The sequence below is a fragment of the Doryrhamphus excisus genome, chromosome 22 (genome assembly GCF_030265055.1).
Source record: "Doryrhamphus excisus isolate RoL2022-K1 chromosome 22, RoL_Dexc_1.0, whole genome shotgun sequence".
In the NCBI taxonomy this organism is placed as follows: Eukaryota; Metazoa; Chordata; class Actinopteri; order Syngnathiformes; family Syngnathidae; genus Doryrhamphus; species Doryrhamphus excisus.
The window spans coordinates 6,490,299-6,517,069 of NC_080487.1; the positions used below are offsets into that span (position 1 = coordinate 6,490,299).

Genomic DNA, 26,771 nt, shown 5'->3' on the forward strand with positions numbered 1-26,771 from the left:
ATTATGTTGATATGATATTGTGTGTGTGTCCTTCATGACTGTTAGTATTATGAACAAATTAGCCTACTTTATAACTAGCTGACACTAGCTGGCTAACATTGCTATATGTATTGTTGGGCATACTTTATCAATAGCTAACACTAGCACAGTTTTTGTAAAATATTATATGCAGTATAGATATTACACCTGTCAGAGGTACTGAGAGAGGTACCTTTTGCTGATCTTGTTGTAGCGTCCTAGTCTGGACACTAGGGGGCAATATGTACAAGCACAACAGTAGGACACAACACAGAAGCACGGTGTCGCCGCCACACATGCCGCCATCTTGTGTAGCACAACTTGGCAGCATGGCAGCAGTGTCTCGGCGTATTTAGGTAGTTATTTAGGTAGTTTACAGCATTTTTAATGCCTTACTGTGTCCAGAATTTCAGAAACCATCAGTGAAAAACATTGAAAGTCGCAAAAAGGAACAAGGTTGTGCTACACAAGATGGCGGATTCACTGCGACAAAAATGTACGGCTCATGAATTTTCTACATAATGTAGTTCTGTGGGTCTGTGTGATTCTGGAACGTGATCGCTACCAAATGAATCCCACACTTTGGATTGGGATTTTGGCTGATGGACCTCCGCTACTCCATCCTGAGTAACCTTGCTAACTGGCCCAAGGTTAGCTAGCATCTCTGGAGACCACGATGGAAACGGCACCAACCTCCTGGTCTACAACGGTGTCGTCTTGCCAATCCGTGGCTTTGAGTCCCGCCCCCTCAGGAGCTCTGCCAATCAACCAACCTTATGGAACGTTTCTGGAGAAAGGCCACACGATCCTTGGAATGTGCATCATTCCAATCAAGCACACAATTTTCTCTTGGTGAATGAGGCCCGATGTCATCTTTAATACATTTTAGTATTTCACATTTCTTCCAAATATTCAAGCAGAACTTGATTTGTACCGTTTTGAGAGTTCTCCCTCAGAAGTCCTCCATGAGAACTTATTCACGTTTGAATGGTTCCTCCAACAAGTGCTCTTCGTCGTGTATTTGCATGGTTTAGTGATGCTTTTTGACAAGTATAATTTAACACACAAGCTAACCATATCGGATCTTCATGATCCCATGAAGATCATGAGCCAGCAGAGAGGAACACATGAGTGGATGGAGCAGTCTTTGTCCTATCAGGTTCATCACTGAACCATCTCTGGAACAGACCAGGAACCACAACGCTCTTCCAAGGTCATATCTTCATGCCAAGCTTCGCTTTCTGTGGGAGGAACGTAAGGAAGAGGTCATTTCTCCAACCATTGTCGGTAGGGTTGCCAGATGGACATGCAAAGAAGCAGGGGTCGGCAACCCCATCCATTGTGTGAAACAAATGTTGTACCGATATAGCAGATGTGTTTCCAAGTGTTGCCATGGCAACCAAAACCAGATAGATGCTAACCACTGTATTGATCTATTAATTAGAAAATCCCAAGGTGCTTTGATTTCTCCACTTGGGCCAGGATCTCATTCCCAACCCAGAGATGGTGCTCCACCCATGGGCCAGGATCTCATTCCCAACCCATAGATGGTGCTCCACCCATGGGCCAGGATCTCATTCCCAACCCAGAGATGGTGCTCCACCCATGGGCCAGGATCTCATTCCCAACCCAGAGATGGCGCTCCACCCATGGGCCAGGATCTGATTCCCAACCCATAGATGGCGCTCCACCCATGGGCCAGGATCTGATTCCCAACCCATAGATGGTGCTCCACCCATGGGCCAGGATCTGATTCCCAACCCATAGATGGTGCTCCACCCATGGGCCAGGATCTGATTCCCAACCCATAGATGGTGCTCCACCCATGGGCCAGGATCTCATTCCCAACCCAAAGATGGTGCTCCACCCATGGGCCAGGATGTCATTCCCAACCCATAGATGGTGCTCCACCCATGGGCCAGGATCTCATTCCCAACCAAGAGATGGTGCTCCACCCATCGGCCAGGATCTCATTCCCAACCCAGAGATGGTGCTCCACCCTTTCCCAGGTGAGAACCATGGACTCGGACTCTGAGGTGCTGATCCTCATTCCCGCCTCTTCACAGTTGAACCGACCAAGTGACCTCTGGGGTCTCGTTCGCCAGCGAGGCTAGGATGGAATGTGAGACCCATGGCCAGATTGTTGCGGCGTCTGCAGTGATGCGGACTTTGCTCGGAGCTGAGGCGAAAGGCAAAGCTCTCAATTTACCGTTGGATCTATACGTCCCTACCCTCACCCAGTGACCGACAGGACGAGATCACGTGAACTAGCGGCCAAATTGAGAAACTCGTTAGCTTCTTCGCATTGATTCGAGCCAAACAAGGTGGCTTGGCTAGCTGGTCGGAATGCCGCCTCTCTGGGTAGATGTTCAGGGCACGTCTGACCGGTGGGAGGCTCAACTGGCCTGGGAACACCTCAGGATAAGCTAGCTAGAGAAAGGGAAGTCTGGTCTCTGCTTAGGCTGCTGCCCCTCCAAGAATGGGAAGATGGATGGATGGATCCTTACGGTACAAGATGAATAAACTTGTATTTATGTATTGTATTGGAATTTGGGATGAAACCATAACTCACAATTCCAGTGGCGTGTTTGGGTTTGACGCTGTAGGAAGCCTTCTCTTTGGCTTGGCGGAAACACTCCTCCGCTACTTTCAACCTGCACAATCCAGCATGTTCATGTAACATTATTTACCGTCTGGCAACCTGACTACTCACAACGTGTCATGTTTGGACAGGTTACCTCTCCTTAAGTATAGCTTTGTTCTCCTTCTTCCACTGGTCCTTGAAGTCAGAAGAAAACTCATACCAGATAGAGAAAAGAGTGTTTGGCGAAACTTCCTTCTCTCCGCTCTTTGCCTTGACTGAATAGAACACGGTGAGCTCCAGGAACCTGTCAAACAGCACACTCGGCTTTCATGGCTGCCATATTGTTCAAGTATTCAAGTGGACTGTAAGGACGAGAATATTTCTACTTACAGTTTATGTGTGCTGCTCAGATGGCTTTCCAATGTTTCCAGCTCATGTTTAGCTTTGGAAGAAGAAGAATAACAGACTTACTTACGGTGTGAAGTTCCTTTACCCAGATATCAACTCCGTCTTCATTATTATATCTTTTTTTCAAACTGATAAATTTCTGCTACTCAAGACCAGTATATTATTTAGATCAGGGGTCTCAAACACGTGGCCCGCGGGCCAAATGTGGCCCGCAGGACACTAGTTTGAGGCCCCCGCCTTGATATGAAAGTTTAATGTTAGTGCGGCCCGCGCAAGTTTGATATGGATGCTGTATGGTATCATGTACCCAGAAAAAATTATTACGTTTGATTAATGTTCATGTTAAAGGTTAAATAACTGTTAATAGTTATCCTCCCTATCCGTGTGGAAGTGGTAAGTTTTTGGCTATTTAAGTTTAAAGGAAATAACTTGAAGGCTACCGTTTAGGTCGCTAGCTCTCTAGTTTGCGAGTTAGCATGTGTCTCAAGACCCTGCAGTTGCGCAATATGTTGTAAATAAAAAGAGTAGAAATGTGACTATAGTCGTGTTTGTCATGTCTACAGGGCTCTAATAATGCTTTGTTCATTTTAATCTGAAAAAAATAATTTGTCTACCCACCAACTATATGTGGTTTCTTAAGTTTTTATTATTTGCCGTTTTATTATTATTATATTTATTTATTTATTACTGATTGATTTTCTTTATTCTTGATTTGTTTATTTATTTTTCATCTTATTTTGTGTAGAAAAATAAAAAGTAAGATATTTGAGAATAGTGGAATGTTTTATCAGAGCTTTTCTGGTAGAAAATTGGAACAAAAGCGAAGTTTTAAAAAAAAAAAAATTGTTTTTAATAAATGCTTTTTTTTTTTTTGGGAAAACCTAATGCGGCCCAGTCTCACCCAGACCTGAGCTCCAGTGGCCCCCAAGTAAATTTTGTGACCCCTGATTTAGATGTAAGTGTAGTTTTTGTACGCCCGGAGCTAAGAAGGTAACAATTGTACCTGTTAATGTCCTCATCAAATATCCTGACATCACCACTACCAGGGGAAGCAGAGTAAAGAGGGCCTTGCTGGGTCTGCTGTGGCCCAGCAAGGTGCACTGTATCGGGGCACATGTTCCAAGCAGCTGGTGTGACGCCCTGGAGGTCTCTGGCAAAGCTTTTGCACTTTTCAAATGCCTTAGAACTTTTACTGAAACCTAATTTTCCAAAGATGACAACTTGTTGTCATTTTCTTTCTGTCTCATTTTATTACAAGCTTTAAAAAACGTCAAAAAAGTCATGATATTGATATTGATATTCTTGTAAAATTCTATGTAAAAGTCTATTTCATGTAAAATTACGACTTTTTGTGATTAGATTACAAATTTATTCTTGTAAAAGTGCTGCTGTTTTTTAAATTTTCTTGTTAAATTAAATTTTTCGAATGTGCCATAGGCCCAAAAAAAAACAAAAACATAACTAAGTGTGGGCTGTACTTTCAACAGCCCTATTTTATTATGTCTACTATATTGGGCAATAGGCGTGTAAAGGTGATTATAGGGGTGTTATTTCATGCCTAGAGAGCTCTAATAGTGCTAAAATCCAATTTAGAAAACTGAAAACAGGTTTTCTATGCTCTAACTGCGAAAATATTCCATTTATAAAAAAGGGATTCTACTTGTGAAAGAGAAAAATAAACTTTTCACTTTTCGGTGTCTGGAACCAATTCACGGCGATAAAGGAGGGATTACTAAATATGCACAGCTAACACTGGTACACAGGTATTGACACAGACATTTGTGTATTTGTTGAATACCTTGTGAAAGAAAATCCTCCATCTTCACCTTGAAAGGCTGTAGGTTATCTTCAGACGAAGCTTTGCACACCCGTTCCACCTCTGAGGTACATGCTGAGATGATAACGATATCATAAAATGTTTGCATTGCAAGTACGTAACGTGCTGTCACATATGAATGTACTGCAAGTGTTACTAAATGTAACCAATAGTTACCTCTCAGGTCTTTTCTCAGTCGAGTCAAGTCTTTCTGAAAGTCCTCAAACTTCATTTGTGAAGTCTGGAACAAATCATGAGGCTCAGGGAGAGGATAAACACAGGTCTCTTTTCCAGCATCCTGCACAGACAAAATCAATAATAATTAAATCACAAACGTACATATTTTAATACTCATTCTATCAATAAAAGTCATACATTATGACCCCTAACTCTCTCTAACCTTAACCCCCAACCCCCGCTAACCTCTAACCTTAATCCTAACCCTAAAATGTAATCCCCTCAAACCCTAACCCATACCCTTCTAACCCTCCGTAACCCTAACCCTCTAACCCTAACCCTTTCTAACCTTAACCCCTAACCTAAACCTTAACCCCCTCCAACCCTAATCCTAACCCTTTCTACACCTAACCACTAACCCCCTCTAACCCTAATCCTAACCCTCTAACCCTAGAATGTAATCCCCTCTAACCTCAACCCATACCCCTCTAACCCTCCGTAACCCTAACCATCTAACCCTAACCCTCTCCAACCTTAACCCCGAACCCCCTCTAACCTTAACCCTCACACTTGCTAGCCCTCTAACCCTAACACTCTAACCTTAAATACTAACCCTTGCTAACCCTCTAAACCCCCTCTAACCCTAACCCCTAACCCCCTCTAACCCTAATCCTAACCCTTTCTACACCTAACCACTAACCCCCTCTAACCCTAATCCTAACCCTCTAACCCTAGAATGTAATCCCCTCTAACCTCAACCCATACCCCTCTAATGCTCTGAAACCCTAACCCTGTAACCCTAACCCCCTATAACCTTAATCCTCACACTTGCTAACCCTCTAACCCTCACACTCTAACCTTAATACTAACCCTCTAACTCCCTCTAACCCTAACCCCCTTTAACCTTAACCCCAAACCCCTCGAACCCTTAATCCTAACCCTTTCTACACCTAACCACTAACCCTAATCCTAACCCTCTAACCGTAGAATCTAATCCCCTCTAACCCCTACCCATACCCCTCTAACCCTCTCTAACCTTAACCCCCTCTAACCTTAATCCTCACACTTGCTAACCCTTTAACCCTAACACTCTAACCTTAATACTAACCCTTGCTAACCCTCTAACCCCCTCTAACCCTAACCCTGTAACCCTAACCCCCTCTAACCTTAACCCCTAACCCCCTCTAACCATAATCCTAACCCTTTTATACCTAACCACTGAGCCCCTCTAACCCCAGAATCTAATCCCCTCTAACCCTCCGTAACCCTAACCCTCTCTAACCTTAACCCCTAATCCTCTCTACGCCTAACCCCCTCTAACCCTCTAACCTTAGAATCTAACCCCCTCTAATCCTCTCCAACCCTTACCCTAACCCCCTCTAACCCTAATCCTCTCTAACCCTCTCTAATCCTAATCTCTAACCCTAACCCTAATCATTGAAAATAAAAGCAGTCTAAGAGCTGGAGAGTGTTAGAGTGTTCTTCACCACGTGGTGATGCTGTCCATGATGGAACATCTAAAGAACATACTCACCTCGTCAAAGTTCCTCAGGTAGTACGTAACTATGTAAGACAGAAGGCTTTTCATGCTGTCCTGGATGGGGACACAAAAGCACAGGAAATGCATTTTATAATTGTTACCCATTCTCATGTTGTACTTTCATGGAAAGTGATGTTTGATGATGATGATGATGTTTTCATCCTGGTAGCGGAACATTGGACTGAACCAGCTCTACAACCATGTAGTTTGATCAACCCATCTAGATGGGCTTTGTAGACTTAAAAAGGACATCCAGGTGTCCTTCGGGCGGTGCCCTAGAAGGATGCTCTGGGAGTAACCTCACAATTTACCCGTCAATCCAATTCCCAGCCTCGCCTATGATCATGACCGTTGGGTTGTGACAAAGAAGGATGGACCAAACGGCAGTGTCAAGCAGGATATATTGTAAGTTTGTTTGCTTCTTGTTTTAAAAGCATTGATTTATCACTGTTTTTTTTGTATGACAAAAGTAAGGGGGTGTTTTATTTTGTGAAAATAACCGGAAGTGTGTTGCTCACTTCGACTACCTTAAATTTTGCCAAATTCGTCCAAACGAAATTGTAAACGGTTGGTATTTGTGTAGCCGGTCTGGACTGAAACTGGCTGAAATTGAACTCTGCGTTGTGTTCTTTTGGTAATAGACGAAGTGGGAGGCTGCAATTTCTTCGCCAACCAGAAGAGGGCTTTTATTTCTGTGCACAACAAACAAAATGTACAGCAGCTTCAGCACACTTGCACAAGCTTCCTACAGAAAAGAAAAGTACATTCATTCATTCATTTTCTACCGCTTTTACTCACGAGGGTTGCGGGGGTGCTGGAGCCTATCCCAGCTGTCTTTGGGAGAGAGGTGGGGTACACCCTGGACTGGTGGCCAGCCAATCACAGGGCACATATAGACAAACAACCATTCACACTCACATTCATACCTATGGACAATTTGGAGTCGCTAATTAACCTAACATGTTTTTGGAATGTGGGAGGAAACCGGAGAAAATGCACGGGGAGAACAACTCCACACAGAGATGGCCAAGGGTGGAATTGAATTGAGGTCTGCGCGCTAACCACTAGACCGCCGTGCCGCCCAAGAAAAGTACATAAACAACCGAATTCCTTAAAACTAACTCATACAACAACGGTAACTTTTACAAGGTGTCTTTACATGCCGTACATAATACAAGAACGTACTGGGGGTGAAACGTGTAACATATTAATATTTTATATGCAATTAACAATCGCTGCCACCGACTAGCATACCTCGTCCTCAGCAGTCCAAAAGGGGACCGAAGAGAAGCGCGCCAGAAAGGCAGGAAGTGACATCACACGATGTCAAAGTTCACACTACAAAAATAAATGCAAATAAAATAATTGACAATGGAAAACAAATGCATAAAGCGACAAATACATACAAGAAACGAATTATTGGTGAAATAAAATAACACATCGGTTACATCTGGACAAATAAATGGCACACTTTGGGATCTAAATGGCCCCTTTCTTGCCTGATTAAAAAAAAAATCTCAATAAAGTGATGTATTTAAAGAGTTTAGAGCTAAAGTGAAAGCCTGTCGATTTCGGCCCAGGTAAGAGCGCAATGCATTGTGGGTTATCATGTAGTACACTTTGCATACTGTCTGATGGATTGGGTATGCAGTATGGAGTGTGGATAGTATGGGCATGGAAGTATGTAGTAGTTAGTATGCGGTTTCGAACACGGCCTCTGTCTCAGACTGCTGCCCCTATACCCAGACCCGGATAAACAAAGGAAAATGGATGGATGGATGGATGAGAAGACCAGGGTACTAGAGCCTAGGGTACGAGAGCAACATTCATTCATTCATTCATTTTCTACCGCTTTTCCTCATGAGGGTCGCGGGGGGTGCTGGAGGCTATCCCAGCTGTCTTTGGGAGAGAGGCGGGGTACACCCTGGACTGGTGGCCAGCCAATCACAGGGCACATATAGACAAACAACCATTCACACTCACATTCATACCTATGGACAATTTGGAGTGGCCAATTAACCTAGCATGTTTTTGGAATGTGGGAGGAAACCGGAGTACCTGGAGAAAACCCACGCATGCACGGGGAGAACATGCAAACTCCACACAGAGATGGCCGAGGGTGGAATTGAACCCGGTCTGCGCGACGAGAGCCACAAAGGACTGTATTTGTGTTTACTCACGCTGCTTTTGACATCTTTGAGTTTGGGTAGAATGTCAAGGCTGAAACCATCAGCTTGGCCTCTTGTGCGATTCCCTCCATTCATGAAATTTCCAAAAGCCAGGACCAGACCTAGGATCTGTTTCACCTTGTCATTGTCCTGCAACACCTTGACAAGAGTCATAGCATTTGGTCAAGGGACAGAAAACTCTGACAAGCAATGTTGAGACAATTGATTTGAAAAATCCTACATTATAGTCGGTTTCCCCAAAAAATAATCGAATTATAGTCGTCTCCCGATATATTGACGTTGGAATATCGTTCCCTCACTATATGCTGTTTTTTCAAATAATAATTAATGAATAAATGATGGCTGCTTTGTGGCTGACTTATGGTACGTTTTTGGCTTATTTGTCCTTCTTCCCCACTCCATTCTTTCCAAGCTCCACCAGGTTCAGGAACAGCTTTTTCCCAACAGCTGTCTCCTTGTTGAACTCTGCCCCCCATTGCCCACCCCTTCCACTACTTACATCCCCCCGCTGATCTATGCCCCCCCAATCACTTCATTGCACTACTTCATTGCACTATTGTACATATTGCACTATTGTACATATTACTGTAATATCTTGTTGCATTCATAGATCATACTGTTTATAATTTATATAATCTGCAATAACCATACTCTAGTCACTTCATTGCAATACTGTACATATTACTGTTATTATATATTGTCACATCCATACTGTTTATAATCTGTATAATCTACAATAGCCATATTATAGTCATTTATATCCCTGTACATATCCTCACTGTATTATAGTCATAGACTGTTATAGTTTTTTACATAGATCTGTCCGTTTTTTTCTACATTTACTTACTACTAAGGTACTTATAAAATTGCACTTCTGGTTGGATGCTAACTGCATTTGTTGCCCTGTACCAGTGACATGAGCAATAACAATAAAGTTGAACCTAATCTAATCTAATCTAAAGTAAAACAAAGTGCACCGGCTGTTGGAGTATGTGTAAACAGAAGAAGAGAAGGTGAAACCGGGTGATGTACTGTTTCTTTAACAAATGAAAATCATGCTGCAAAGGACAGGTGCATGGACCGGACGGTATAGTAAACATGTCTGATGCCGCTCGTGGAGCTCCAAGGAATGCTCAGGTTGTTTTTGTGTATGTTCAGATACTTGGAAAAACTATTGGGAACGACGAGTCAAGTCCCAAGTGATTCAGGTCAAAGTCTGAGTCGACTTGTCGATCTTTGATGATACTGTTAAGCCTCGACTGGAGTCTGACTCAAGTGTCCATGTCACGTGACATGAGTCGACACCTCTGCTCTCAACAGTGCGATAACCGTCGGCATGTTTACATGAGTATCGCTAAAAATATACTTGTTTTGGGTTCTTGTATTTTCCGCTATCACTATATTTGGAATCCTTTTAGTTGAATCCGGTTCTTTGTGGTCTTGTAAACATGGTAGTGCCTTTCACCTGATCATCTGATAGCAGGCTTCCGTGTACCACTCACACATTCATGATAATGTCAGTACTAATAGTGTGTATTGTACTGTGTTAGGTACTTGGTTCATAGAAAGAAAGCCACTCACCTGACATACTCTCAGCAGTGTATCCAATTTCTTCATGATGGATGACATGCACTCACAAAAGCTCGACTGGAAGAGGATACAAAAGACTCGGCCGGAAAAGTTGGCGATCAAGGAGAGCTGGTAAAGAAACCTGTAACATCAAATACACAAATTGCTATGCTACACGTACACAAGTCATGTAGGACTGAAGTACAACGGTATCGTCTCACTGTTCAGGTTTGTCCAGAGGTTTAGCATTCTCTTTGTCTTTTGTGGATTTCATGTGCTTCTCAATCTTGTCCAGCTCCTCTGGCAGGGCCCTCTATGGGGTAGAAATATAGTCCCGATATAATGCTTATGTTATGATATAATGTTTACAGTGGAACCTTGGTTAGCGTCATTAAATCCTTCAAGAAGGTCAACATTTTGAGAAGGAAGATGGAATTCAAGAAATGACAGACGGGGTGTCCGTGTGGTGTCCGGCTGCCATATCAACAATCACATCTTCAGTGAAAGTAGAAGTAACCTTTAATGTTTGTGTATACTTGTCATTCCTTTATTTAGAATACTTTTATGCATTTAAAACCATTAAAAAGTGTTTTTGGCCTTAACCGTTATGTTAACTGTTTTTATGTTGACATTTCCGAGCGTCACGGTGGTCGAGTGGTTAGCGCGCAGACCTCACAGCTAGGAGACCAGGGTTCAATTCCACCCTCGGCCATCTCTGTGTGGAGTTTGCATGTTCTCCCCGTGCATGCTAGGTTAAAAAAAACATGCTAGGTTAATTGGCAACTCCAAATTGTCCATATGAATGTGAGTGTGAATGGTTGTTTGTCTATATGTGCCCTGTGATTGGCTGGCCACCAGTCCAGGGTGTACCCCGCCTCTCGCCCAAAGACAGCTGGGATAGCCTCCAGCACCCCCCGCGACCCTCGTGAGGAAAAAGCGGTAGAAAATGAATGAATGATTTTCAAGAAGCTAAGCTAATGGAGGCTAGCTCGAAGCTAAAGATTATGCTACATTAAGAACAAAGCTGGACTCAAGCAATGTATTAATATCACGACAAGCAAAATCGGACAATGTATGTAAACCGAGGCAGAATTTTGGCGTAAATTTTTTGGACCAAGGATCCACTGTACGGAACATTTGTTAAGTTGGCAACAATAACAGAGACTATTTATTATTTAAAAAAACATCATCAGTTTCAGTTTCTTTTTGTGAAGACAATGACTTAGATGAATTAACAATATTAAAGGGACCAATCTAACACTTTTGTGTGTTTAACTTACATTTTCATAGAGTGCCTGGAGGGTCTCCAGGTCAACTATTGTGTTGTCCAAATTCAAGATGGCTGTAAGGAAATGAGTGATAAGATAAGATCAGAAGATTAGCGTGCTCCCCAAAGAGAAGAAACCAAATATATCACAGCTACCGTGTTGGATATCTTTCATATCGAGATGTAGCGAGGACATCAGGATTCCTACAGCCTGAGATCGTTTGTTGTTGAGGAGCTTCACAACCTACAAAAAAAAAAATAGTGCATTAGAGGTTAGATGGGAAGATCCTTTACTGATGAAATTGAGGGTATTCTGTAGGGTGGGATGGACAAGCGTTTCGACAAACGTTATGCAATGAAGGACCTGTTTGGCCTTGGACTTGGTGATTGTGTCGGATAGTGGCTGCTTCTTCTCCTTGACGGCCGTTTTGGAAAACAACTCCACAAACTCCTCAAAGTCCACATCGGGTTCTTCTATGGTCTCCCACACAGACGCGCTGGATATTTCCCTAAAAAAAATGCAAGACCGGTGAAGAACTGATCGTTTTAAAGCCAAGTGTAATTCTGATTGGGGGTGTCACGATACGTTCAGCGTTCAAGAGCAGACGATCCATGCACAATATTGGGTTGACAAGAAGGACAAGATGAGATTTGAACCAATAACTGAAGTTATTAGGCAACATAGATCAAACATGATACAGTAAACCTCGGATATATCAGACTCAGATATATCGGAAATTCGCTCACAACGGACAGATAAAAAAGAACCGATTTTTCTGTAATGCATTCATTCATTCATTTTCTACCGCTTTTTCCTAACGAGGGTCGCGGGGGGTGCTGGAGCCTATCCCAGCTGTCTTCGGGCGTAAGGCGGGGTACACCCTAGACTGGTCGCCAGCCAATCACAGGGCACATATAGACAAACAACCATTCACACTCACATTCATACCTATGGACAATTTGGAGTGGCCAATTAACCTAGCATGTTTTTGGAATGTGGGAGGAAACCGGAGTACCCGGAGAAAACCCACGCATGCACGGGGAGAACATGCAAACTCCACACAGAGATGCCCGAGGGTGGGATTGAACCCTGGTCTCCTAGCTGTGAGATCTGCGCGCTAACCCCTAGACCACCGTGCCGCCTCTGTAATGCATTTCCAATAAAAATTCATTGCATTTTTTATAACGGATTTCGCCTATTTCGGACAAAATCTCCAGTCCCGTTCCAATGCATTTCCATTAAATTTCCCTCGCATATATGGGATGGCCGCATTGTGGCGCTCCGATTCGCCGAATCGTGACAGGCCGCTATACGACGTCATTTGTAGCGTTTGCAGCATTGCCTGCGCGTCCAGGTACATTGGAAACATAGTCAAGGAAGTGCCTTTTTATAATGGATAAAATCCAATTTACGCATATACCGGAAATAAATCCGATATGTGCGTAAAACTGACATTTTCCGGTATACGCATATAACGGATTTCGCTTATATCGGACAAAACCAGTGGGAACAATTGAATCCGATATATCCGAGGTTTACTGTAACACCTAATATATTTCTGTCAATATTATGAAAACCAAGATGTTTATAGTTATCACGTGGCCTAAATATGATGGTGTCAAACATGTCGGAATTGGAACATGTACTTTTTAGTGTGGAGCTGTATTCTGGTCCAGTACAGTGGCTTCATCGGTCTGGGAGGCTCCACCACTGCTTTCTTGGGGGGTTTCTCTTGAGTCAGGCCCAGAGTATACAGCTCCAACGGCAGAGGAGGAGGCAAGGAACCCCAGACTCCTGGAAGAGGTGGAGGAACACAGATTGCTCCTGGAGGAGGAGGGGGTGGAGGAGGCCCACAACCAGGGGGTGGCGGTGGAGGCGGAGGTGCACCGATCCCTCCGGGGAGGGGAGGAGGTGGAGGCGGGGGTGGAGCAACATCACCAGGAAGAGGAGGGGGTGGAGGTGGAGGTGCACCGATCCCTCCAGGAGGAGGAGGAGGAGGGGGTGGAGGTGGAGCAACACCACCAGGAAGAGGAGGTGGTGGGGGTGGTACATGACCACCAGGGAAAAGAGGAGGAGGTGGGGGTGGAGCAACAGCACCAGGAGGAAGAGGAGGAGGAGGAGGAGGGGGCGGGGCTGGGATGGGTACTGTTTGCCCTGCCAAAAGGGGCGGTGTCCCACTTGGTGGACATTCGGGTTGTTGCTGACATGAACATTGTCTGAATGGAACCTGTAGTCCACTTCCTCCACCCGGTTCAATGGAAGGCACTTTGAACTTAAAGCTTTCGCCCATCGGTGACGTTTGCACTGATTTGGCCTCAAGCCAGCCCGGAACCTGAGCTGATTCGGTCTGAAGGTGAGCGTCACACACATCCCTAAGGAGACCACCCTCTCCTCCACATTCCTTGTCTTCACTAGCAGGTTTTCCATCTGTGTCCAGCAGAGGAGGCTGCCGCTCCAGCTCGGCAATCTTGGTCCTGAGGTCTTCAATGGTTTTCTCCAGTTGTTGGATGACACTGACATGTTTTTCCTTCAGTTTTACTGTTTTTAGGAAAACCTCATCCTGCCAATAAAGGAAAACGACATCAATAGTAATCAAATAGACGATGTAGACATTGAAAAGGTGAAGGAAACTAAATTTCTGGGGATCACAATAGATGAAAATATGAGCTGGAAACCTCATATTACAAATATACAACATAAGGTGGACAGAAATATTTCAATATTGATTGCTCTCTGGTTCTACCATATCTTACTTATTGTGTGGAAATATGGACGAATAACTATAAAAGCAATCTTCACTCGCTAAATGTACTGCAAAAAAGGTCAGTAAGGATAATTCATAATGCCGCCTACAGAGAACATACTAACTCCTTATTTCTAAAATCACAAATACTTCAACTTGCTGATATAGTTCATCTTCAAACAGCTAAAATAATGCATAAGGCAAAAAATAACCAATTAGCTAAAAATGTCATCCAATACTTCTCTACAAGAGAGGAGAAATATGATCTCAGGGAAGAAGTACATTTGAAACACTTCTATGCTAGGACTACGTTATGTTAGCCATAGCATTTCAGTATGTGGAATCAAACTATGGAATGGATTGAGTCAGGACCTCAAACAATGCACAACGATGAGCCAATTCAAGAAACAATACAAGCAGTTGATGTTTGCTAAATACAAGGATGAAGAGTCTTGAACCAGTCATGATGTGCTATATATATCAATACATTGACACTTACTATGGTACCCATTATGGCATTGGATGGCCGTGACAAAAAATTAAAAAATAAATAAATAAACTTAAACTATATTAGGAAAGCAGGAAGTGAACAAATGTAACAGTTACTGATTGTAAAAGTACCAGATGGAGGGGTAGGATTTAATAAGCTTTGCTTCTTCCTACTCCTTTTGGACATGTGGAACTGTGAACTGATTATGGGATGCACTCAATTGTAATCTGATGCATGTTCAAATGAAATAAAACCATTACCATTACCAAATACAATACAGTAATACAGTAATAGTACCATGATGACACCAAGGACAGTAATGGTCCGATTCCCATACCACTGTCACCAGCCTCACCATCACCAATAACAGGCGGATAAAGTTGTGGTACCACCACCTGCCGTCTCTCGATATGAATGTGAAACCTGACCCTGTCGTATACGTATTTCGCCACAAATGTGTCCAGTGTTAGACATTCTAATGAACAATAACAAGGAACAAATAGTTGAATTGTCCCAAAGAAATATCATAACATTCCTACTGTCAGGAGAAGCGGAGTACAGAGCGGGCAAAGCAAGGTGTCCTGTGTTCAGGGACACGCTCAGAGCAGCCGTGATAATAATGGTTCTTGTGATCATATTTCTCCTCTCTTGTAGAGAAGTACAGGTAATTGGTTATTGTTTGCTTTATGTATTATTTTAGCTGTTTAACTAAATCAGCAAGTTGAAGTATTTGTGATTTTAGAAATAAGGAGTTTGTATGTTCTCTATAAGCGGCATTATGGATTATCCTTACTGACCTTTTTTGGTAATTTAGCCAGTGAAGACTGCTTTTATAGTTATTACCCCATATATCCACACCTCCTGAAATAAGTTTTGGATGGCTCTGCACACTCAGACTTCCTTAAACGGGCTGCAGACTGCCTGCGCTCAGTAAAGTCAGACTAACATATCCGGAAGTCCTCGGAAGCCCTTGGGAGTGTAACCAATCACAGTGGATTGGGCGTACCCAGAGAAGGTCCGGGGGTGGATAAATTAAACAGACCGTTAGGCTCGGAAGTAGGAAGTCCATGGAAACACTGCAGACAGAGGTGCAGAATCTGGAAGCCGTAGAAAGCTTTCCGTGTGGATTATTGTGTGTAGCTGCTCTATAGGAGTCCACAACTCAATACAAAGCTCTGATGATTCACCCTTCCGTGTAACTCACCTGGGAATGCTGGCTCTCGTTTTGTTGGTGCCTCAAACCCGGGTGTCCTGTGTGATATTCTGAAGAGATGGACACATTTTTATTTTGTATTTCTTACAATGAAGTTGAAACCAACCTTGTTACAATACAGCATCATAAACACCAATGGCAATGTCATTATTTTGTTTCAGTCAAATTGCACTAAATACAGTAAACCTTGGATATATCGGATTCAATTGTTCCCACTGGTTTTGTCCGATATAAGCGAAATCCGTTATATGCGTATACCGGAAAATGTCCGTTTTACGCATATATCGGATTTATATCCGGTATATGCGTAAATCGGATTTTATCCGTTATAAAAAGGCACTTCCTTGACAATGTTTCCAATGTACCTGGACGCGCAGGCAACGCTGCAAATTATGCAAATGACGTCGTATAGCGGCCTGTCACGATTCGGCGAATCGGAGCGCCACGCTGCGGCCATCCGATATATGCGAGGGAAATTTAATGGAAATGCATTGGAACGGGACTGGAGATTTTGTCCGAAATAGGCGAAATCCGTTATAAAAAATCCCATATATGCAATGAATTTTTATTGGAAATGCATTACAGAAAAATCGGTTCTTTTTTTATCTGTCCGTTGTGAGCGAATTTCCGATATATCCGAGTCCGATATATCCGAGGTTTACTGTACATCAAAAGTGCGCTAAGTACATCCGGCGTACGGAGCTCTTCTAACCTGGATTGGCGGATCGGATTCCTGTCTGCTCTCCACTCGGCCTGGCTGGCGAGCATGGGTCTTTGAAGTTACCTGGTAGCTTCCCCTCAAGATGGTCAAGAGAAATGGGTGGCTGGTTAACAGCCGCCCATTTATACAGCTGGTCATGCTGAGGGAAGACATTTATGACGGTTTAGTCATTTAACAGTAAACTCTTACTGTGTGTTGTACAGAAGCCATGTATGTTTTCATACAGTGGTGTACAAAAATGTTTTCCCCTTTCCTGATTTCAATGACAACTGAACACAAAATGCAGTTTTTATATGAAACATTTTATTATGAGGTAAACAAATGTAAAAAAGTGATTGACTTCCTTGTTAAAAAGTAACTTAACAAAGATTAAATAAGATCTATCAGTCTGCAAAAGGTTCAAAAGCCATTTCTAAAGCTTTGGAACTCCAGCCAACCACAGTGAGAGCCATTATCCACAAATTGTAAAATGGCCGGTCAACCAAAATGACCCCAAGTGCGGAGCCACGGCTCAACCCAGAGGTCACAAAAGACCCCACAACAACATCCAAAGAAATGCAGGCCTCCCTTGCCTCACTTAAGGTTCATGACTCCACCATAATGAAGACACTGCATAATAATGGCCTGCATGGCAGAGTTCCAAGACCAAAAGCCATCCATCCATCCATTTTCTGTTCCGCTTATCCTCAGGAGGGTCGCGAGAACATTAAGGCTTGTCTCAATTTTGCCAGAAAACATCTTGATGATCCCTGAGATGTTTGGAAATATACTCTGATGGGACAGAAGTTGAACTTTTTGGAAGATGTGTGTCCCATTACATCAGCCGTAAATGTAACGCTGCATTCCAGTCAAATATGTTGGCGGATTCGGCTGTCTAGCAAAAAATCCCGAAGGAGAATATCCGGCTCTCTGTTGGTGACTGAAACCAACTTGGGTTCTCACAAGAGAGTCCACCTCTGAATGGCAGAAGAAAAACCAAATGAAGATTTAGAAGTGGCCTTGTCAAAGTCCTGACCTGAACCCTATTGAGATGCTGAGGCATGACCTTAAAAAGGCTTCATGCTGGAGAAGCCTCCAATGTGGCTGAATGACAACAACTGAGTGGGCCAAAACTCCTCCACAGCTGTAAGAGATTCATTGCAAGTTATGACAAACACTTGATTGCAGTTGTTGCTGCTCAGGGTGGCCCAACCACTTATTAGCTTTAGGGGGAAATCACTTTTTTTTCTACAAAGTTTCATTTAAATACTGCATTTTGTGTTGGGTTGTGTTGTCATTGGCTGATATTGAAATTATTGTGATGATCTGAAACATTTAAGTGTGACAGACACCCGATATCCAATGATAGCAGGCCGATAATAAAAATAAATCCAATGGGACTGCCTGTCCAATCCCCGATACCGGTACTCTGATACATGCAGTCGATTCCAGCACGTCTATCTCGATAGACCCCTTGCTCAAAGCAACAGTGTTTGCTACTGTGCTAAAAATAGCAAGGAGAAAGAGCTATGTGGCAGTGAAAGGGGTGTTGCAGCTGAAGGCAAAACATGTCATGCTCAGGTTTCCTATGGTGGCACAGAACTGGGAAGTTTAACACGACCAACCTCATCACAAATACAAAGTGGGAGTTTCCCCGTTGGGAAATTGGGAAATACAGATTTGTAACGTAGTGGGACTCAACCAACGATATGTTACACCAGAAATTGGGAGAGGTTCCGGCAATGCCAGGAAGCTGAGACGATAGCTATGTTTACATGAGAAGTTTTTCTCTTTCTGAATGGAATCTTTCCGAATGACCTTTCCGAAAGCAATGGTATACATGGAAAGGAATATTCCAATCCTGCGTCTACATGCGCCGCTATAATCAACCAGAATAGTCAATGGGGCATGCCCAGTAAAGCGTAAACACCAACATCACGTGATACCGACTTTCTCGAGTTTTTCTTCCACTTGTTGGAATAACTCCGTATTGCCAGTTTTTCGTTCGTCCAGTCTTGAAATTTAGTTTGAATCCAAAACAAACTTTCCGCAGCAGTCCAGTGCCGATTGCTCGCCTCCAACGTCTCGCGCTGCGTGTTACGTCATATCTCAGCATTCGCTAAAAGAACGCACCCGGGAACAGAAAAAGATAAAGTTCAATCTTGCTAATATTTTATAATTAAGCTCGGCACATGTTTTATATAGATATGTATTTTCTTTTTTAATAAAACTGGACTTGTGAATGGCGTATAGAAGGGTTTAGATTCTGTTTCACAGATGGCGTTAATGCACACGAAAGCTGCTTGCCAACTGCCAATAAACAACAGAAGAAGAAAAACACAACGAAGAAGAACGCACCCTGACATCTTTCCGATTACAAGATACCTCAATCGGATTGGGGAAAGGAATATTCCACCCCCGTGAATCCGATTATATATTCACTTGGATTGGCGCTTTTCTGTCGGAATGAGGTGTTACAAAGGTTACATTCTTTCCATTTCAGCAAATAACCCGAATTGGAATATTTGGGTGCATGTAAACGTGGCTATTGAGACGATTACACGACACTGAGTGAGGTGTTGTGTTCCTGACCGTTTTTAGCACTTTTGTTTGATATTTTCAACCATGAGCGGGAATGAAAATGGGCTTACATACATCAAACTTGGCCGGTGCTGTACAGGTGATGTGCGCAGTGCTGCCCCCCAGCTGCTGTCTGAAGCAATCGGTAAAAGGCAGGAGAAGACCCATGGCCAAGATTCTGGAGCAGAACCGCTCGGCTTCCTCTGGCTCCTCCTGCTGGTGTTGAAGGAATAGTTTCTCCAGGAGGGTTCTACCTGCGCATCCAGAAACCAGTGGAAATATGTAATAGAAATATGTAATATGCTTGACAATTAATCACACATTTGGAACACCTGACCTTGATTTGGCATATCTTGTATTAAGCCTTTCCTTCAAACATGGCAACAAACTAGGAGTCAAATATTTCATCCTGATTAATCACATTTTATCCATACTTCACGCAGAATTAATCACATTTAATCACAGATAGAAATACATTTATCTATAATCTGGGACTAATAACTCAACAATAACTAAATAATATTTTATGTTAAGGGATATCAACAGTCAGGAAGCATAGTTTTATAACTATTTTCTATATTATGAGCATTTTAGCATTAGCATATTAGCTCCCACACAGGTTCAGCAAATACAAAATGTGAGCAAGTGAGACTTTTCATACTAACACAAACATATTTTTTGATTACAGTGTCAGCCCAAAGTAAGATTTCGCTTATTATTACTACTGGTTTTAAATTCTAAACATTTGTGAGTAGTAAAGCCTATTTAGGAACATTCAGAAATGATTCATTTAAATTAAAAAAATGGGGGGGGGTTCTAACTAATAGTTGCTGTATTGTAATCAAATAATATTTACTATAATATATAATGTTATATTATTATTAAGGACTGTTGTTACTTTATACATTTCATGAAGGAGAGCTGCATTGTGGCAAATGTTTAAATAATTTAAATTTAAATTTAAAAAGAAAAAGAAAAAAAAGAAAAAAGAAAAAGGGGAAAAATACAGCAAAGTAGTCCATCTCTGCATGGGACAAATTTAAATTTAAATTTAAAAAAAGAAAAAGGGGAAAAATGCAACAAAGTAGTCCATCTCTGCATGGGACAAATTTAAATTTAAATTAAATTTAAATTTGTCCCATTTTTTCTCTTTTTTCTTTTTAAATTTAAATTTAAATTATTTAAACATTTGCCACAATGCAGCTCTCCTTCATGAAATGTATAAAGTAACAACAGTCCTTAATAATAATATAACATTATATATTATAGTAAATATTATTTGATTACAATACAGCAACTATTAGTTAGAACCCCCCAGCCATTTTTGAATGTTCAATGTGAGCGGCGATTTGTCCTACTTTGTTTGACAGTCCCTGAACGCACCGTTCCCTGTTCTACCATTGTCCCATGCAGAGATGGATTTTCCATTTATTATTATTCCACATATTTTTCCACTTTTTCTTTTTTTGTGGTACACAACCTCTCTGAAAAACATTTCCAAGTCCAAGCGGGACGGTGGCCAATCTTTGAGTTCATACTCAGGGGTCTCCAACCAGTAGCTCCAGACCACTTATCAAGGGTTTATTCATTTATTATCAACTCCTATACCCACTAAATTATAGCTCAGGGTTGGAGCTTGCGGGTGTGACCAATCACAGCGGAGTGGGCGTGCCTGCCTTTGATGGAATAAATGAAAACAGGAAATCCAAGGCAATACAACTGGAATAGGTGTAGATTCTGGAAGATCTACAAAGCTTTCAGTGCGAGTTAATCAAGCACTTACCTGTGAAGACATCCTGAAAAGTGCAAGGAGAAACCTGTCCGCAGGAAGATCTCCTTGTAGCACAGAGGGGCTGACTTCCTCCACCTGTGTAGCTGAGTTCTTCTAAATCCACAGAGCGTCCACCATTTTCATCCTTGCACATCATTCTCCTCTCAAGCTCTTCTGTCCAGTCAGCCGAGCGACTCAGACGCCTGGTAATGCTTTGGGAACGCTGCCTGGGCACCTGGTGGCTCCCCCCCATCACCCTGAGAATGAAAGCTATTAATGCACAGTATGGAACCAGAATGCAACTATTCATTGCAACTAACGACCAAAACTAGTAGAGTAGAAAGCAAACACAACTGGTAAAATACTGCTTTTCCTGATGTAACAAAATAATTTAAATACATTTTTCACAAAATGTCACCTGTAACCTGGAAAATAAACTGTAGAGAGTACTGCCTGTTATCTCTTGCTCCGATAACTTCTGCTTGAGCTGCCTCGTAAACAGAGAAGCAGAGCTTAAAGAGGGCAGAGAGTGTATATCTGGCCTACAGCCACGTCCATATAAGGAAGCTCGCTCCTCTGTGACATCACAAAGGAACAGTTTTGCAACGCCCTCCGAAACTGAGCGTTTTGAGCCATCCCAAACTTCTTTCAGGGCTCACAAATGCACAAACCTAATTATCTGAAACTTTGGCATGATTTAACACCAGAATACAACATTCTAACTACATTTATAGGTCAGAAAAGTAACCTTAAATCCCTTCAATTTAACCAATTAGCTAAAAATGTCATCCAATGCTTCTCTACAAGAGAGGAGAAATATGATCTCAGGGAAGAAGTACATTTGAAACACTTCTATGCTAGGACTACGTTAAAAAGCCATAGCATTTCAGTATGTGGAATCAAACTATGGAATGGATTGAGTAAGGACCTCAAACAATGCACAACGATGAGCCAATTCAAGAAACAATACAAGCAGTTGATGTTTGCTAAATACAAGGATGAAGAGTCTTGAACCAGTCATGATGTGCTATATATATCACTATATTGACACTTACTATGGTACCCATTATGTCATTGGATGCTCATATCACCTCCAACTTCGGTACATGACAAAATATAAAAAATAAATAAATAAAAAATAAACTATATTAGGAAAGCAGGAAGTGAACAAATGTACCAGTTACTGATTGTAAAAGTACCAGATGGAGGAGTAGGATTTAATAAGCTCTGCTTCTTCCTACTCCTTTTGGACATGTGGAACTGTGAACTGATTATGGGATGCACTCAATTGTAATCTGATGCATGTTCAAATGAAATTAGACCATTACCATTCCATTTATCGTTTATATGTATTTATAATTACTGTTTTATGTTAACATATTTGAGAGTCAAGCGCTGATGACATAACAGGCTCCTGACACGGCTGACGTCAAGATACGTTTGCCACTTTGTTAGCAAGCTAGCAAGCCGAATAATGTGCTGTATTGTACGCAAAGTGGAAAATGTACATAAACCGAAGCAAACTTTTCAACTTTACCTGTAAAGCACGCTAAGCAAGGTGGACTCTAACCGAGGTTCCACTGCAGTAACTTTATGACACTCTTGTGTGGTCGGATTCTGACAAATATATAGCAAAGTGTAAAAAGAATTTAGGACTTTAGGAATTATAAAGAGGAAAGTGAATACTAATAAATGAATGGTGGTGGAAGCGTATTAATATTTCTATCACAGGTACCATATGCAGTTTATGATGCTGAACCACAGTTACCTTTGGAAGTGGTGATGGGCTCGTCGTGGAGACATGGGGCTGAGGGAGGGGGACAGAGCTGGTGAGTGTCCTGGGGAGCTGAGCTGTCTGGTGGTGGTTTTAATGTAGGAGGGAAAAATGGGGGGGTAAGGTTTCACCACAGGGTTGGGAGAGGAGTGGTTGGACCTGAGAGTGTGTTTGGCCAAAACGGGGCTCCCTTGGGACGGTGTAAAGGAAACACTGCTCCTCCTGCTGTGTTTGTTGGGGGTGGGAGCGTGGTGGCTCAAGGACTCGGTACTTGCAACCATGCCACTGTCATTCTCACCTTCTCCACTTGGTGTCCCTGATATCATGGTCTCCATGCCAGGGCCGCTTGCATTGTGGTTGTCTGCAAGATGATGAAGAGGAGGAGGCCCCCAATGCTCCTCGTTCTCATCACCTCCCTGCTCCTGCTGCCATGCTGTGCTTTGACTCGTGCTGTCCAGCGTGGGACCGGGGAAGCCGTTAGCGCTAGTCGCTATGGTAACTGGGTTAAGTGTCGCTATGGTGATGGCTGTGGGAGGGGACTGCTGCAGACAGGCGTGCTGCTCTTTTGTCGTTCCACTGACAGAAGACTTTTTCTCCTTTCCATGCCCATTCATCTCTTGATGTTCCTCCATATCCCCGTGTTCCTTTCTTTTGGGTACGTCTGTGAGCGGAGAAGAAATGTGTAATCCCGCGGCTTGCTCACTTCCGTCCTCTAACAAAAACAGCGCATCGGATCCCAGCTCTAATTCCAGTGGTTCAGCGGGGGTTGGTTGTCCCTGAACGGACTTCCTATCCGCTTCTCCTGCGCTACTCAAATGGCTTTCACGTTGCATGTTTGCCTCAGCGACTAAGTCCAGAACTCCATGATGGTGTTGGAGCCTGATCGCCAGCTGAATGTCTGCTAGCAAATCCTCCTGTTCTGCTGCTGAGTGGAAGCTGTAAATGTCGGTGTCAGAACTCGAACTCGCCGCCTTCTGCTCTCCATTCCGTGTCGGAGAGGCTGCAACCGATGCCTGGCGAGGTTTCTGCTCTCCGGCATCAACGTCTGACTGTCCCACCTCGTCTGCTGACAGATCAGGTGTTTTGTTGCTGGTCGGGTCGTCACATCGAGATGTAAGCACGTCCTCGCTTGAGCCCCCCTTCCCTTTCAGATGAGTCTTTCTTTTCCGGATGGAGAAAACCGACGACTTGGACTCGTGTTTGTTTTTCTTTTTGCCAGGTCCTGAACCTTGCATTCTCCCTCCCGCATCTGTGACTTTACCTCCATTTTTGTTGTGGTGTTTCTTTCCACTCCGCTTTGTCACGTCCCCTCCTCCATCACCCGGTCCGTCTTCCAACGAAGGGTAGCTTCCATTACCAGACGCCGCCGGAGCTCTCCTTTGCTTAGCTTCCTGGTTGCCCATATTGATGCAAAATGCCAAACGGTCTCAGGTCATGTCTGTGAGCGTGTCCAACGCCACCCGTGGACGAACGGAACCTTTTAGGCTTCCCTACCAGAGCTGCTTGGTTTCCATAGTCCGTATTGTGTGAGGATTCCTGCAGATCAACACTGGTGTCTGGTGATGACGCTTCGTGTGGTTCTGATGTTGACGCTGATTCAGGCCCCCGCCTTCCCTTTTTTTCCGCCCCTCTGTGATGTCCCCTCCCCCTCCTCTCCATCTGCTTAAAAGCATGACGCAAGCGCTGCATCCAGCTCAGTCCACATGCGGATGAAGATGAAGAAATCAAGCATGCCCAAGGAACGGAAGAAATAGCCGAGAGGAATAAAGATCATTCCTGAGGCGGGGGGGTGTCAAAAGGCTCATTTTGTACCACCGAGGTAGTTCCTCACTACATTTCCCATCATTCCCAGTTTGCTGCTTATGTACAAATCATGGAAGAAATGATTAGCCGGTCATTGTTTCTTCACTTTAATGCTTGATACAAGCAAAGGTACATTTGGTATAAAATATAATGATGATAACATGAATAACTCATAAGAGTTTCATTTAAGAGATGATATCAAGCAACTTGGTTGTCTTAATTTTTTCCAAAATTGAATAACTATAACTTTGTACTTCTCCCAATTGAACTTGTATGAGCTATGTTTGTTGTCATCTCTATATTTGACCAAACTACTGTACCTTTAGTTGTACCCGGCATTAAAATCAACTAGAAACTGTAATGTAACTCGTAACTCATAAAATTATTATTTTTGAAAAGGATAAGCGCGAGAAAATGAATGAATGTTATGACGTCTATTCCTAACAATTTCTACAAAACATTTATGGAGGGGAAGGCCTGCAAAAAATGACATTTATGTCGACATTTATGTTGCCTTTTGTCTTGTCAGGGCCTCTGGGATGCCACGCCTCCTTACATCTACGAACTGGACTATTATGCTAGCGGTAGTGTTGGGCACGTTACTTTAAAAAAGTAATTAGTTATAGTTACTAGTTACTTCTCAAAAACGTAACTGAGTTACTCCACTACAAAAGTAACTAGTTACCAGTAAAAGTGACTATTGCCAGCAAAGTTTTCTTTTCGGGGACGTAATGTACATTTTACCTTTGACGAGGCTAAAGTAGTGTCTGTACTTCCTCTTGGCTGTTTGGACATGGTCTAAACATGGACATGGTCTAAACACCCGCCCACCCAAGTTCTCTGATTGGCCGAAAACGCAATCTTAATAAACCTTAACCAATCCTCGTTGCTTATATGCTCTAAACACCCGCCCACTCAAGCTCTCTGATTGGCTAACGACGCAACCTTACTAAACCTCATCAATCGTCGTTGTTTATGTGCTCTAAACACCCGCCCACTCAAGTTCTCTGATTGGCTGACGACGCACAAAAAATGAGCCAATCCTCATTGCTTATGTGGTCCGTTTTTGCTCAATTTGAATTTGAAAGAATTTAAAAGAATCCGTTTTTAAAGTTTTTTGTCAATAATATACAACGTCACTGTATTTGTATATGTATTATTATTATTATTATTATTATTATTATTATTATTATTATTATTATTATTATTATTATTATTATTATTATTATTATTATTATTATTATTATTATTATTATTATTATTATTATTATTATTATTATTATTATTATTATTATTATTATTATTATTATTATTATTATTATTATTATTATTATTATTATTGTAGATGGCAAACATCCACATTTTCAGACAATCTGTAATGTTCCAAAACATCCATTTGGGGGCAGCACGTGATTTTAAAAAAATGCAGTTATTCGCTCGTCAGATAATATGAAGTCTATTTACACAGAACAGTGCTTTTATGCAGTACATTTATGGGTAATATTAATTTTATTTCAACATGCATACAATTTAGAGTGGAATACATCAAATTCAATTAATGGAATACATTTCATCAGCACCCAGAACGAGTAAATTACAGATATTTTCAAATTTAGCAACAATATCTATTAAAAAAAAAGTGGTTTAGACATAGACATGGCTGTGGGTTGAGTTGAGGGGATTTAATACATGAATTTGCATTATTATGCAAGCTGTACACTGGTTACTTTACATCGTATCATTGTTTTTCAGAACAGAGACATTTTTAAGGAAATATAAGTAGTTAATGTGAGGAATATTGGCGGACCAGCATATATATTGATGTTATTGTACATTACAGCCATTACTGTAAAACTATTTGTGTTGGCCTTTAAATGAAGCATTGGCACCTCCGCTTCCTGACAGCATTCAGTACACAATATAATATATATATGTAATATAAAGTAATGTACCAATGGCGACGTAGCGGTGAATGTTCTAATAAGGTAGTACAACTTCCAGTACAAGGATGTACTGTGTCCAAGCTGCGTCACCCAAGCACATGTATGGGCAATGGGCCACAGCGGCAGTACAACAGGCAAGTCGGCTAGCTTCTGCAGGGCTTTGAAATAGGTCATGTTCACATCAC

General features: G+C 42.3%; 1 protein-coding gene across 1 annotated transcript; it reads right to left on the minus strand.

Annotated features, from left to right (window-relative positions):
• Positions 1-24,846, minus strand: fmn2b (formin 2b). Its single transcript, XM_058061757.1, has 19 exons — positions 22,835-24,846; positions 21,079-21,323; positions 19,371-19,549; positions 16,728-16,875; positions 16,007-16,065; positions 13,216-14,129; positions 11,933-12,077; positions 11,725-11,812; positions 11,582-11,643; positions 10,523-10,614; positions 10,314-10,443; positions 8,724-8,870; positions 6,538-6,597; positions 5,004-5,124; positions 4,809-4,901; positions 2,993-3,044; positions 2,757-2,906; positions 2,591-2,672; positions 1-1,259 (listed from the first exon to the last, which is right to left on the minus strand). The coding sequence occupies exons 1-19, from the start codon at positions 24,241-24,243 to the stop codon at positions 1,233-1,235; spliced, it is 4,203 nt and encodes a 1,400-aa protein (XP_057917740.1). The 5' UTR covers positions 24,244-24,846; the 3' UTR covers positions 1-1,232.
• Between the last annotated feature and the right edge of the window lie 1,925 nt (positions 24,847-26,771).